This window comes from Neophocaena asiaeorientalis, unplaced genomic scaffold, assembly GCF_003031525.2.
Source record: "Neophocaena asiaeorientalis asiaeorientalis breed wild unplaced genomic scaffold, Neophocaena_asiaeorientalis_V1.1 scaffold118, whole genome shotgun sequence".
NCBI lineage: Eukaryota > Metazoa > Chordata > Mammalia > Artiodactyla > Phocoenidae > Neophocaena > Neophocaena asiaeorientalis.
This window is the reverse complement of record NW_020175528.1, coordinates 9,140,295-9,155,533: the sequence shown is the minus strand read 5'-3', so window position 1 is coordinate 9,155,533 and position 15,239 is coordinate 9,140,295. Positions and strand designations below refer to the sequence as shown.

The following is a 15,239-nucleotide window of genomic DNA, read 5'->3' as shown; positions in this document are numbered from 1 at the left end:
AAATACAGAAGCAAATGAATGAATTGTTGTGGGGACTGAGGGAGACAGTTGACTGAGATTTGGAGCTGGGAGAAGGGGTGACGGCATTAGGAGAAAGCTTGACGTCAGCAGGAAGAGCTGCTTTGGGGCCGGGTGAGGAGTGTACTGTGAGACATGGAGTTTCAGACCCCAGCTGGATGCGTTATTTTGGACTTCAGGGGTGGGAAAGGGGCAGGTAGTGGGTTGCTGTGGTTATGGTTGTCAGGGAAGGCATCCTGGGAAAGGTGATGTAACAGAACCCCTAAGGGTGGGGGGATATGTCTTGATGAAGAGGGACCCAAAGTACCGCGGACTTCAGGAAACTGAAGACTTGTTTGGGAGGATAGGGTGGGTGGGAGTGGAAGGGACACTGGGAAAGGATATTGCTGAACTGGAGTGGAGGTGGGAGATGAGACAGACCAAGGGGCTCAGGTATGCCTCCAGCTTAGCGTTTGATATCCTGCCTGCACTGGCGGGAGCTGGGGAGGGAGCACAGGGTTAGGGCAGCTGCACTGCCAGCTCTGAGTTGGAGACCTGAGTCTTGTCCTAGACCAGCCTTGTCCAACTGTCCCCCTGTTTACACGTCAGTTCACTTAGTCCAGTGCCCCATCTGCAGCCTTTGCTTCTGCTTCTCCTTCAGTCTTGACTCCCTCATCTTGGTCAGACTAAAGTCAGTTGTTTGCCTTTCATTTCTGCCCGGGCAAGGGCAGCGGAGGTCACGTGGCAGCCAAAATCATACTGCATCTGGGGTTTAATTTTATACTTAAATTTAGTTTCTTTTTTTTTTTTCTTTTTTAAATAAAAATCCTCCTTTCTTTGGATGGGGACGTGTTAGTGAGGTTAGTTCTTTTATTTCCAAACCTTAGATTTTGTATTGCTATTTCAATTTATGAACAGAAATAGGAAACTGTTTTCATTCAAGAAAGGCTAGACCTTTAAAAATTCTAAATATGGGGATTTCTCTGGTAGTCCAGTGGTTAAGACTCCAAACTTCCACTGCAGGGGGTGCAGGGTCCATCCCTGGTTGGGGAAGTTCCACATGCCATGCAGTGTGGCAAAAAAAAAAATAAAAATCTAAATATGGAACTATTATAAAACATAATTGAGCGAAATGAAACTTCTCACCATTCTCCACTTATATTAAAAATCAATTTTATGTTATACAAAAAGGTTTACAAACCGCTCCTTGGTAAAATTGAAAAAAAGTTATATTCTTAGCCTTGCTGACTCATGATGAATTTCACATTTGGTGTAATCCTTCCAAGGTGAAAGTTGGCCAGGAAAAGGTGTCAGGTCACTCAAAGTGGATCAGTTCCATGTGGTAGTGTGACTTTTAAGATTGTTTATTTTTGTTTTTGCTTTTGTTTTGTTTTCTGGGATTGGAATACAGAGCATAAGACGATAATAATACTTAGTTAACATTTACTAAGTGATCTCGTGTGCCAGCACTGCTCTAAGTACCCTATATGTGTTACCTCATTTTATCACCACAGCTGCCCTATTGGGTGGATGCTGTTATTATCCTCACTTTACCAATGAGGAACAAAGAAATTAGATAACTGGCTGGGAGATGGCATGGCCAGGGTTCAAATCCAAGCATTTCGCCCTGGAATCCCTGCCCATGACCACTCTGCCCTCCTGCCCATCTCCTGTGTTGGGAGCAGGAGAAACACCATGGGATCATTCCATTAGGATGGAGTTTGAGCCTGGCTAGTTGGGATCTATACAGTAGACTGTTGTTTTACTCATACTTGTGGTTGAAGATGAGAATTGAATGATCTTAGTTAAGTTTTCCTTTTATTATTAATTATAATTTAAAATATTTCCATTTGAATTCCAGCAATATTTTTCATTTCTTCGTTGAGTGAATATTTATCAAGTGCCCACTATATGCCTGGGTTGTTATACACAGTGGGGATACAGAAGTGAACATGACAAATAAGATCCCTTTCCCCTCTTTACATTCTAAAGAGAAAGACAGACAGTAAATATATAAGTTGCCATCAAGAACACTGAATGTAATCTCTGACGAGATGGCATCTGTTGAGGCAGACATCAGTGAGGGAGTGAACTTCAGGAAGATCTGAGGAGAGTGTTCCAAGCAGAACGAACAGTTGGAGCAGGTGCTGGAAGTGGGAGGAGCAGGCGCCGGAAGTGGGAGGAGCAGGTGCCGGAAGTGGGTGGAGCAGTGGGGAGGGAGTGAAAGAGTGAGGGGTTCCTGTCCGAGACAAAGGAGGAGACGTGGACAGGGCTGTCAGGCAGGCTTTGTGGGCCACTGTCCAGGTGGGATAGGGAGCAGGTGGGTTTAGAGCCAGGGGCCAACATAACCTTCACAGTGGCTGCTGTGACTTAAGAATAATCTTAGAGTAATCTCGAAGAAAGTGTTGCCCCCTCGGAAAAGTTTCTAACTCAGACTGGCCTAATTTATATTGCAAAGTTAGTTTTCAGGTATATTCAACACCTTTTCTGTATTCTCTCTCCCAAGTTAGTCATTCGGAGGCGAAAATGATAGTGCGAGCCCCCTGCAGGCAGAACAGAGCATTGCCTCTTATGATGCCGTGGGGGTCAAGTCCTCAAAGTAGTTAGGGAAACATCGATGCTGAGGAATGGAACTTCAGTTATCTCTCATTTTAAATAGAGGGGACAGATGTGGAATGGCACCATGAAACATTTTCCCTGATATATAATAGTATAGGTTCTTCCAGCTTTGGTTATTATAAATAGTTCTTTTGAATTTCATTTATATATTTAGCCACACACAAGCATTCTTTTAAAATGCGTATTGTATCTATTTGACCTATTCCCAGAGTAATTTAAATGAAGAGGAAAGCTTAAAATATCAGAAACTAGATATTTTTCTTATAATTTAAACGTTTTATTTTCATATGATATATCATTAGAGATGACAAATAATTCATATATACATTGTATCTATATTTTTTTCCCCAGTGAAGTTCCAGAAATGATTCTTTATTATATTGAAATGCAGACCACCTGGAAACTGCAAATTCAACTAGTGTTCTTAAGATATATGGTGATAAAATTGTGTCACATGTAAAGAAATGCAGCAGTCTCTTCTAGCTGTATGTTTAAATGGGTATCCGTTTAGGGGTACACGCCACATTTATTCAGAAAGTTTGGAGACTTGGAATATTCTAGTTACAGTTGATTTTTTTGGTTAATGAAGGTTATTGCCCAAAGGATCTTTGCATTTACAGTTTATAAAGGACTAGAAATTATATCATTGACTAGCTGTCTTCAGACTGTGTGTATGAGTCTGTTTGAGAGGTTGGTGGCCTCTGTGCTCTTCACACCAGGTCCAATCCCTGTTATTCTTGTGTGTGAGGCCTCCGGGTAAGCTTTGGTTGGAAGATAAGATTTCTAATGCACACTGCCTACCACATAAAAACAACTATAGGAAATAATTCAGTTTTTCTAGATTTAGTCAGAAGGTACTTCCAAGATTGAGATTAAAAATCCCCCTTAAAAAAAGAAACAACAACTCCATTTTTTGGTTTGCTTTTTACAGATTACTGAATAAAATTTGTTAGTTAAGTATTTGATTATTTGCAATCCAAATGAACAGAGGTGAACCAAGAGCCCTGTCTAGACAGGGTATTTATTTCAGTATAAGTTGACAATGCAGTTTCTTATCAATCAGGTCTTCATGGTTTATAAGAGTTATGCTACCGTAACTCCTCAGAACAGTATAATGAACTCTAATAACCGAAAGTTTTTATGGCCGATGATTTCACTAGACTTGTCTAGACAGCAGTTACTCTCTAAAATCATTGTGTGTCGGGGCTGGAAGGGATCTAACACAGACACTGTAGCTTAGATGGTCTAAATATTCTGTTTGCCATTGTAGCCATGGTTTTGGGGTTTTGAGGGATGGTGAGACCAGTGATTCAGCCTGCGTAGTGGGAAACCGATAGGCATAAATATGCCAAGGGCCTAACTTTGGTTTTGGATGCATGTATAAGTATATAAAAGTATTATTCTCTGGAAACAGCAGTAAATTTGAAAGGAATTTGATGTCTGGTCATGTTTGTCAAAATGGGAGAGACTCCCTAGAGGTTATATCTAGAGAAAGTAATTGCAGTCAGATTTGTAACCTTTTGGATTGACTCTCCTTGGCAAAGTAACGCTAGCTTAAAAAAATGCTAGTGTTTTAATTTTTGCTAATGAAATCCACGTGCTATCGAATAGTTAATTGTCAGTGGGATTTGGATTGGATGTGCATGGTTCCCCAAACTTCAGCCATTTTAGTCAACAAAATAATTAGTAACATAGAAAAACTGGTTGACTAACAAGCTTTTAAACTGGTTGTTCTGCTCTCCTGGTTATTGATATAAAACTGCCAGATGTGACAATGCAGAGCCAGAACTCTGTAATCCCACTGCTTTACTGGCCTATAAGCGGCAAAGACCAGAATGTACCTGCTAGTCCAGAGGAGTACAACTGCTTTGATTGACTTAGATTTGGTCTGAGCACCTGGGGTAAAAATAGCCTTGTCTCTGAGAAAGTGTCTTGAGAGGCCCTTATATGATTTGGGTTTCTTTAGCGGGGGTGGGTGGGTACGCGGGCCTCTCACTGCTGTGGCCTCTCCCGTTGCGGAGCACAGGCTCCGGACGCGCAGGCTCAGCGGCCATGGCTGACGGGCCCAGCCGCTCCACGGCATGTGGGATCTTCCCGGACCGGGGCACGAACCCGTGTCCCCTGCATCGGCAGACGGACTCTCAACCACTGTGCCACCAGGGAAGCCCCGATTTGGGTATTTTAAGCAATTGGATGGGTTAGATAGTTGCTATGTAAGTGCCTTGAGGGCAAATATTGCATGAGCTTCTCATTAACTTTGTGAATGTGAGAAAGTGACTTATATCTATAAGATTTCTTCAGAGAAAGAACACTAATGATTTCCTGATGATTTTGACATATGAGGAATAAACGTAAAGCGCTTTTGTGTTTGGTGAAAAGTTTTTATGCGAAGCATCCTTTGCTCCGATCCTTATGACAACGAAAGAATCACTGTTGCCTCTCCCTTGGACTGTCACCTCTCTGTAGGAAGCCGCCCTCTGTAGACAGCTCCCCATGGAAGCCGAGACTCTAGCCACGGTTCAGGCTGCTGTCAACCCACCCGCCATGACTCCAGACATGAGATCCATCACTAATAATAGCTCGGATCCTTTCCTCAATGGGTAAGTCAACATTTTAGGGCCACTTATTTTTGCTTTCTTTATTATGTGGTTTACAGTATAACAGATCTTTGTTTATGTTGGGAAAAGCTGGGGAGCTTGGAGGATGGGGTTAAGATAGAGGGAGGATGTGGAGGGAGGTGGCAGGAAAAAAAAAGCGGAGGAAGAAGTCATCTACCTTTTTAAAAAAAATCTCAAATTCAAAAATTGGTGCTATGGCATGGAGTAAACCCCTAGTCAATAATTTGAAAATGGGAATAAACTTAACGATTTCAGTGGGATGCTGTTGTATAGTAATTATTTAGAAGAATCTGTGGTTTTATGTAGCCAACAGGGGATAAAAAGCATGTCATGTGGCAAATAAGGGAGCAACACAATTAAGAGGTGATGTTTGTGGCGAAATGTGAATAAGGTCTATAGTTTAGTTAATAGTATTATACATTGTCGATTCCTGGTGTTGATCACTGTACTGTGGTTGTGTACCCTGTCCTTGGGGAAGCTGGGTACAGGATGCGCAGGAACTCTGTACTCTTTTTACATCTTCTGTGTGATTCTAAAATTATTTCACAATTTAAAATTTTAATTAAAACAAAAAGGTGTTGCTTTAAAATATGAAATATATGAGCAGAAGGAAAAGGAGATTGAACCAGAAATATCTTCATGAGTAGAAGTAGTCAACCTTAATTGTAGCCTTTTAAACCCAAATAAAAGGCAGTTTTCTATTCCCTGTGTCTTTTCTGCCCTTGCAGAGTCTTCTGGCAAACAAGCAAATACAGTTATGAAAGTTATTAAAAATAGAGAGAGAGAGATGAAAACAAACAGTAATGGAAATAATGAAAGAAAGGTGTTTTTAAATGATTGATTTAAAACTACTTCAAACGTACAGAAGAGTATAAAGAATAACTTAAGATTTACCCATGTACCCAACTCCCACATTTTGCATATTTCCATAGATCTTTTTTTTTTTGAATAAGTATTACAATTAATACTTAAACCCTTCCCCACCACCACTGAAATCCATTTCTTTCCCGTCTTCCCTCCCTAGTGGTAGCCACTATTTGGAAATTGATGTGTATCCATCACACCCATATTTTTTTCTTTTTTCATCACACATATTTTTATATTTCTTATTGCCTGTTAATGTCTGTATCCAGAAACAATATTCAACTTCGTTTTCGGTTTTGAAAAAGTGTACATAAATGGTATCATTCTCTGTATGTAGAATGGTGTTCAAATTGTTATTTTGAGATGAAGAGGGAATCGGTGTCCATTTAGTATGAATGGCCAGTATTTTTTTGCTTACAATTTATTAATTTCACTGACACAGGGATATATGTTTCAAAATTAAAAGGAAGTGCAAAGTCCACCTCCCTTTGTTATCTGAAGATCGGGTAGATTGACAGAACTACACTAGTTGAGGATCTTCATGACTGTATTTTAATTTTGAAATTTCTTTCTGTCTTTTGCTCTGCAGGGGGCCATATCATTCGAGGGAGCAGAGCACCGACAGCGGCCTGGGGCTAGGGTGCTACAGTGTCCCGACGACTCCGGAGGACTTCCTCAGCAACGTGGATGAGATGGACACAGGTAGGAGCCAAGCCTGCGAGGCCTTGCAGTAGGTTTGCACTTTTAAATCGTCTCTTTAGTCATCTCAATTCGTGTTTTTTTTTTTTTTTTTTTTGGCTACACCGCTCAGCATGCGGGATCTTAGTTCCCTGACCAGGGATGCAGCCTGTGCCCCCTGCATTGGAAGAGTGGAGTCTTAACCACTGGACCGCCAAAAGGAAGTTCCCTAGCCCTCTCAATTCTAAAATCCAACGAGAGACACTTAACCTCAGCAAAAACATAAACTAACAGCTGAAAAGCCACTGGAACCCAGGCACTATTAATAAACTCTAGCCCCTTCCCCATAGTTTATACAAATATAGTTGTTTTTTTTTTTAATTCCAGGAGTAGCCTTTTATTTTATTTATTTATTTTTAACATCTTTATTGGAGCAAATATAGTTTTATATATGGGCACAGGATTTTAGTTTCTGCTTTTTTCTTCTCTCTCCCTCCCTCCCTCCCTTCCTTCCTTTTGCTTATCCTCGCTTCATATAGCCCTTTCCTCACAATTGCATTAACATACCACTGTCTGCTTTGCCATTCTTCCACAATGGAATATTTATGCTTTTTTCTAGCTTTTGGCTGTAATGTACAGGCCACCAGTATGCAAATTTTTTCATGTCATTAACTGCATTTGGGAAGTAATTGGCAGTGGGCATTTGGAAAGTTAAGCAACTCAGAGGATTCTAAAATGTCAGCTCCAAATCCTAACATGGTAACAGTGAGTGTCCTCCCTCAGCAGTTAAATTTAACATAGTTCCTGGCCTGCCCTGCTTTCAGGCTAGGCCTCAGCTGGCTTCCTGGTTACCTCCTTTTCACCATTTCTCTAGGAGCGATGCCTCCAAATTTGGTCTAGACTTAATTATCAAAGTCCTAAACTCCCAGAAGATATTCTGAAACCAAAATTAAATGACAGCTAACAACAAGGACCTGCTGTATAGCAGAGAGAACTATATTCAATATCTTGAAATAACCTATAATAGAAAAAAAATCTGAAAAAGAATATCTATATAAATATCTATATATAAATATCTGTATCTATACCTATATCCACATCTACAGATGTACAACTGAATCACTTTGCTGTACACCTGAAACCAACACAACATTGTAAATCAACTATACTTCAATTAAAAAAGAACACCCTGAAAATGGACTTAAAAAAATTAAATAATAGCTGATGTATCCCCTCTTTGGAGCTGTTCATGCAAGTTTCTCCTCCATCCTCACTGTTGAAAGAAAATCGTTCTGTGATGAAATGATTGCTTTCCCCAGTGCCGTTGTCCAGAGCGCCCGTGTTTGTTACCCTCTGCTCTTCGATGACTGCACTTCGTGCTCTAAAACTAAACGATTGGTCAGACAAAAGTCAAACTCGGCCAGAAGGTCGGAGCAGCTGTTCCGGGCTCTCCGTGCAGCCCGTCATCTACTTGTTGAGAGAATTGCACAGACTGTCTTGTGAGGAGTCACACAGGAATAGTTTGAACTGTTTGTTTTGTTATTCTTCAATTTATTACCTCCCTCTTCTTCTTGCTTCTCCCTCCCTTCTCCCTCCCTTCCTGCTTCCCTCCCTCCCTCTCTTCATCCCTGTCTTTATTTTTCGGTGTGAGATTTATCTTGCCCTCTTCAGACCTGCCTGATGAAGTGGCTCCTTCCTGTGTTTAATAATTGTTTGCTTTCATCTTTTAAACACTGGGAAGCCAGTAAAGATAAAAAGCAAAGTTAAATAAGAAATGACTCAGGAGATCTAAATCCAAGCTTGACATTTAAAAATAAAAGAAGATGGATTCTATTCTATGGCTTTTTAAAATGACATTGAGTGGAGAAGTAGGGAATGTTTCTGAAGCCAAAATGTAGAATTAAGTGGTGTCCTGAAAAGAGCATAGTCATTGCAGTCAGGCAACCTGACTTGGATCTTTGCTTCTCTACTTCTTAGTAATGGCTTTGGGTAAGTGACATAACCTCCCAGGGGCCTCAGATTTCTCACCTATAAAGTAAGAGTAATGTGCTCATCTTGTAGAGTTGTGAGGGCTCATGAGGTCACAGAGCTTGGCACAAAGTTGTCTTCTCCTCTTCTCCTCCTTCTAAGAAGGATGAAGTAATGTACAAGTTGGTCTTGTTAAATGTTAGGGTTCCGGGTTAACCTGGTGTAGTGAGTGTCAGCCTGTTGTGTTTAGGGTCACATCTGGGAAGCCTTTATAGGGAGTGGGCATAAACCCCCTCAAGGGGAGAAATGTAATTACTTTTTCAGGAACAAGATGAGGAAAAGCTGAGCTCAAGTGTGGCTGGCAAAGATCTAGTAGATGCACTGATCACATGCTGACCACATGCTGAATGGGAACAAGCCAGCTGAACACTCCCTTTGCAAAATACACATGGAAACAACAGCTGGACATGGTGTGAGGATAGAGTAGAGGGAATAACAGGAGCAAAGGCTGGAAGTCACCCACCTTCCAGAATATTCTGTAATAATCACACCCTTTTCAGAATTGCTTGGTTTTTTTTTGTCTGTCCCACTTTTCACTCATTCATTCATTTTTATTATCTATGCAGATATGCATCCTTTATATTTTAATTGAGGTATAGTTTCTGTATAATATTATATAAGTTACAGGTGTACCATACAGTGACTCACAATTTTTAAAGGTTTTACTCCATTTATAGTTATTGTAAAATATTGGCTATATTCCCCATGTTGTACACTATGCCCCACTTTTTAAATGGATAAAACTGCAAAGACCCAAAAAATTACTACGAGGTTGCAGAGTTGCTCCAAAGAGAGAGATTTTAAGATTGTTAACCTTATTGAAGAACCTTAACTAGTCTCCTCATGCTTTCCATGCCCGAGGAGAAAGGATAAGAGGAATTCTTTAAAACAGAGAGATTTTATTTGGTTAAAAAATGAATTCTTGACTTATTAAAAAGTTAAAATGGGAAATCAGTAGAGATGAATAATTCTAACTGGAGATGAAGACAAAAAGACATCCAGCACTTTAGATCGGCTGATTTTTCAGGGCAGATAGTTTTTTTAAGCCTCATTTCCATTTGTTACACTCTAGTGGGTAGAAAAAAGTTATTTTGGATTTTCTTTTCTAAACTAATGTTTTTCAAGTCAGTAACACAACAGCACTGAGGTCATGTTGAACTCAATTTAACTTTTAAAATATTGCCTTTTGCAATGAAAATCCTATAAAATAGTCCTAAGAGTCATTGCTATTTTATGAGTTATAGAAAAGCCATCAAGTTTTACTATCACCAAAATGCAAGTTTGAGTATTTTTCCCTCATCACTCAGAAAAATGTAATTTTTCTCCTTGGAAAATGCATGTGGTTAAAATGAGTTTTCTCCTGTTTTGCTCAGAATAGTGAAATTCCTAAGCAGGCTTTTCAGGAAGGCAACCGTACTTGTAGGGCACAAAAGCTAATTTAATGCGTTTCTTAAAAGTGATTCCATGGTGAAAGCTGGCCATAGTTTTCAATGCACTGTGAGGTGTGACTGTGAGGTGTATTTCATCCCTTCAGAAAATTGGTTGGGGTTCTTGGAATAAGCCAGTTGCTCTGATATTATGTCATTAACTGTGATTGAGTTCCCAGGTTTTTCTTCCTCTCAGCACAATCAACAAGCAATGCGTTTTTGTATTTTCCTAAGTGTGTATGTATGAAAGGAGCCCAGAGCCATAGATGTGTGGCAGATATTATATGGCACCTAACTCCAATTTGTGAAGGTGCTATAATCCCAATTTCAGACAGGTGAAGTGTGTCTAAATAAGGTTACACAGCTAAAAAGCTCCGTCTCCTGGCACAATTGTCCATACGTTTTCTCCTATACTATCATTCATGAAGAGCATGTATTCCACATGTTATATCCCGGACACTTAACTTTCCTCTGGAACAGCATTCTCTCAACTAGGTTCTATAGACTCTAGTTCTATTAGGATATAAATTCGGCCAAAATTGCATTCGATGATAAAATGGCTTTAGGTCATAGTGGCTTAAGCAAAATATATCAGACTTCCTTATTACAAGACTTCTCAGAACCTTAGTAAGCTCCCATGCATTGTGACTCACATGCATTGTGAGAAGCGTAGATACTTGCGGGATGTATGTGTGTGTGGAGTGAGGGGGGTGAATGCAACACCCACTCTCTAAAATACTTTGAAAATGACCCCTAGAGTCATCAATGAAGATAGCTTTTTAACAACGTGGTTAAAAGAAACTCCTCACTACTCTCTTTGAACATAAAGAGGGATGATATGGGCAAATTTGAGCTTACAGTTAAATCATTGGATTATAGCTCTGTGATAAGGTTTTTATGACAGGCAGGGCCTCTCTACTCAAACCAGCTCTTCATGCCTTTGTCATGGGAAGTCATTGATTGTAGGTCAGATCCACAGCACCCTCATTTGCTCCTTTCCTGTTTCCCTGGATTTACCCATTCTGGACAGTGTCTACCCAGAACAATGAAAGGTTCACCTGGCATCTCTGCATCTCTTAGGAGTGAGCATCTCCAATTCAGTTTCAATAATGTGGAAGCTGAACTTTTGCACAGAGATGAAATATTTTAGACCTGCAGCAATAAAATCTTCTGGTGGAATGTAGACACAGTGGAAATGAAGATGAGAGTTATGTTGACACTTGAATCTGTCCCTCTTTCAAGAGCTCTAAAAGAGAATTTAAATGGTTTCATTTCATTCTGTTATAGGAGAAAATGCAGGCCAGGCACCCATGAACGTCAACCCTCAGCAGACCCGCTTCCCTGATTTTCTTGACTGTCTTCCGGGAACAAATGTTGATCTAGGAACTTTGGAATCTGAAGATCTGATCCCCCTCTTCAACGATGTAGAATCTGCTCTGAACAAAAGCGAGCCTTTTCTAACCTGGCTGTAATCAGTACCACTGTAGCTTGGATGCAGCCGTGACCTGACATTTCCTGGGCCTCTTGGGAAGAGCGATGGAGCAGAGCAAGCCTGCAGGTGTGCCGCTTACTGCCTCCGTGACGCATGCTCCCTCCTTTCCTTGTGGCCAGTTTAATCATTGCCTGAAGTTGATTGACAGTAACGTAAGTTAAACATAAATAAACATTCTATCTTCATTTTCTGCAAGCCTGCCTTCCTATGATGGGTTATGCAGAATTGCTTCTCTGCTTTCCTTTCTGCTGCCCCATGACTAAGCTTTATGGGTGTTAGCTGAAATTTATACATCAATTGATTATAAACCATGAAAAGCTGACCACAGGCAGTGACTTCTGACAGGCGGCTCGGTCCAGGAAATGTACACAAAATTCAACCTGATTTACAGTTTCAAAAACTGTATTGATGACATTAGTACCAAATGCTTTAAAAAATATTTAACTTGAGCTTTAAAAATCATTGTACAGATAGTAAAATTCTGCTGTTTGGAATACAATGTAGTCTGGGATCCGTGCTGGTTCTGTTGGTTCTTATTACCCTGTATTCACAAAGGCACACACAGTCCTGTTGTAGTTTATCCTTTAGCATTTTACTGCACGGCACCTAGCCAGCTAGTCCTTCCAGCAGGAGAGTAACAGCAGCGTTAGTCACAGCTCCTACGCTAAGATCTTATGAAAGAGACCAGTTTGGTACTAATTATGAACATCTATTAAACAAAGTTTTTTAAATTACAAGTTGGATGTTTTTTTTAAACTGCAGCTTAGAACTCAAATGTTTATTTTATGAAGCACTGTCATTTTGTAGCTGATGACAAAGGGCAGTCAAACGTTTTTGACAAATCAGTGACAACTGTATCTCTGTCTTTTGAAACCGTTCTGAAAACATCAGGACCACATCGCTTTCAACCTGATGGCACACACAGTAAGCTGTTGCTTTTAAAATTCCAAAGCCTTGTCGGTTTTGCTTCTTTCAAGATTTCAAGGGTTTAAAATAATCTTATCTATGAAACTGTTTGAAGGATGAAGCAGATCTCTGACTGACATGTAAAAAAATGCCCCCTGAGGGTGTATGGTGGAGACATGTTTCTGAAGTCACTAATGTTGATTCCTAAGTATATTATCCTAACCTTGTTTGCTACAGTTGGTATAAAAAGGCATGAAATATGTACTCAATACCTCTTATGTAACCAAAACCGTTTTTTATTAGCTTTTAAGGACTGAGAGAGAGCATTGGGTTTGCCTGGCATGCACCCTGCCTGCATTGCCAATGAAGTCCTCAACTGTTTAATATTTTGAACGGACATTATTTATAATCTATGAATTTAATATCTTTTTTTGAGAGACATTAATAATGCAGGTCTCTGAGAGGAACCTTTCCATTCCCAAGGGGCTTATTTGCTGGGGATCTGAGATCCTTTTCGATCTACCAAAAGATAGATGGCAGAATACATCTTATCTTGTTGGAAAGAAAGCAAGTGTAAAGGTCAGAGATGAAGTAGTAAAGTTAGGGAATATAGTGGAAAGGCTGTTAGGTGTGAAATGGAAATAGACAAGCTATAGTACCCCAAAAGCAAGACGAGCAGGTGGTATGAGGTGCCCCCAAAGAGCAAAGCAACAATTTTCTCGTACAGTCCTTGTACCAAAAGACTGTTGTAGAAGAAAAGAAGGCTTCGGTGCACTTTATGTGGGAGAAGGAGGGGCAGGGCTAGTGTTGTCCTGTCTACGCTGATGTTAAGTGTGTAGGCGGACAAGACCATAAACCTACCATTGCTTCCAACACAATGAAGTGACTTTTTTCCCCTGAAGGACCCATGGTTTCTGTTCCTCTGATTCCTTCTCTCTCTCTCGAAGCGCTCTGAGAGAGATGGGGGTAGATGTTTCTTTTGCTACTAAATTGGAGGGAGCACTATTTCTTTTCCTCTTGTGTTAGCAATAATTGCAAAAAGCATTGTACATTCTTTCTAAGAAAAAGCAAAAAAAAAAAAAAAGACTCAAAAACAAGGGACCTAGTAAAACTGAGCAGTGTTACTGTATTTTAAAAAAATATTTTTATAGACTCATTTTCAGGTTATTAAACATAAAAGAAACAGATACCCCTCTCTTTTTAAAGCAGTTAAAACATCGATGATTTGTATTATCAATTTTTAGACATAATTTCCTAGTAAGCTTGTGGCATTAGAAAATACTAGATGAATTTTTTTAGTGAAATTAGTTGGAACATTTATTAATGAACATAACAACTATTTTTCCAGAATTAAATATGGACCCTGACTACGTGTTTACTAATAAATGAAGCCAGATATAATTTTTGTTGTTATTTTTAAGGCCATAAAATATGGCCTTTGTTAAAGAACACTAAAGCTAGAAATCTAAAGTAAGAACAACTCTTTAAAGGCTCTTTCCTATTATTGTAAGTGTTAAAACCCCTGCAGAATTCATGATAAGGTGCTATTTATACTATATTTCTTATTATAAAAGAACTGCCACAATATCTCATCTTTTTAGTCCTAAATCAATCAATTTCAACATTTCATCCAATAATTTTGCCAGAGAAAAGGCAGATTAAAAATTGAAATTGAAAAATAATTTCAGAGATCTTTCAAGGTTTTTATTCCCCCTGATAAAAGACATTTTCTTGAAGTAAATACATTGTCAAAACTTATTTGCAATTCTATGAAATCTTAGTAATTGTTAGCGTTTCACCATAGAATTTAGGATGTGAAATGCCATTTCTTTTCACTGATTATACAATATACATGAAAACAGAGTAAAACATTTAGCTTGCTGGGATGCTGCTGACTCCAGCTTGGGAGAAAAGCTCTCTGTAGAAGAAGGTGATCTGGAGTGAGTTCTGTTAGTGACAAGTTGTGTTCTCATGACATAATTGGAAAGTAACTTCCGAAAGTGCCACTTTTATGAAAAATAAAAGCTGTTAAAAGGAAATTGTAGATTAATTTAATTGGGAAAATGGGTGATTGACAGAGACCGTTTCCCTAACACACTACATCATTTATGTGTTAGTATTTTAACTTTTAAAAAAATTATTTCTACATTTTGTGATATGACATATGTGTGTTTATTTTTAATTTAGATTGCTATACATACAGAAAGTATGCAGAAAAATCAGTCAGCTCAAACCATTTTAACTGGAGTTTGGTACTGGTTTTTACTTCTCTGATTCTGTATAAGAAAAATAAATACAGTTGAATTTCCACTTGGAGCCTTTATCTCGTCATTATTTGTGTGTGTTCCTTTTACTGAGGGCTTTGGGTGGTACTGAAGAAAGGCTTATGTAACCCTCCTGGCAGACAATGAAAGAAATAAAATTCTGTAGGCAAACATTTTTTTGGCCCAAATGCCTGGTCTTAAATATTCTAAGTATCCACAGAATTCTGGTTTCTACTTTATTTGAAGTAACTCATTGAGACTTTATTTGAAGTAACTCAATGAGACTTTAAAAACTATACATGTATATGTATATATATATATTTTTTTTCTAAATCACACAGTCCTT

The 15,239-nt window shown here is 39.2% G+C and overlaps 1 protein-coding gene across 1 annotated transcript in view; it reads left to right on the top strand.

Moving 5' to 3' along the window:
• The window catches only part of WWTR1 (WW domain containing transcription regulator 1), a 131,641-nt gene extending 116,701 nt beyond the window's left edge, over positions 1-14,940 (top strand). The window contains exons 5-7 of the mRNA XM_024769138.1: positions 5,083-5,216; positions 6,688-6,800; positions 11,519-14,940. Coding sequence (XP_024624906.1) covers positions 5,083-5,216; positions 6,688-6,800; positions 11,519-11,703 — 432 coding nt within the window. The 3' untranslated portion in view covers positions 11,704-14,940. The remainder of the gene's footprint in view (positions 1-5,082; positions 5,217-6,687; positions 6,801-11,518) is intronic.
• Positions 14,941-15,239: the final 299 nt, after the last annotated feature.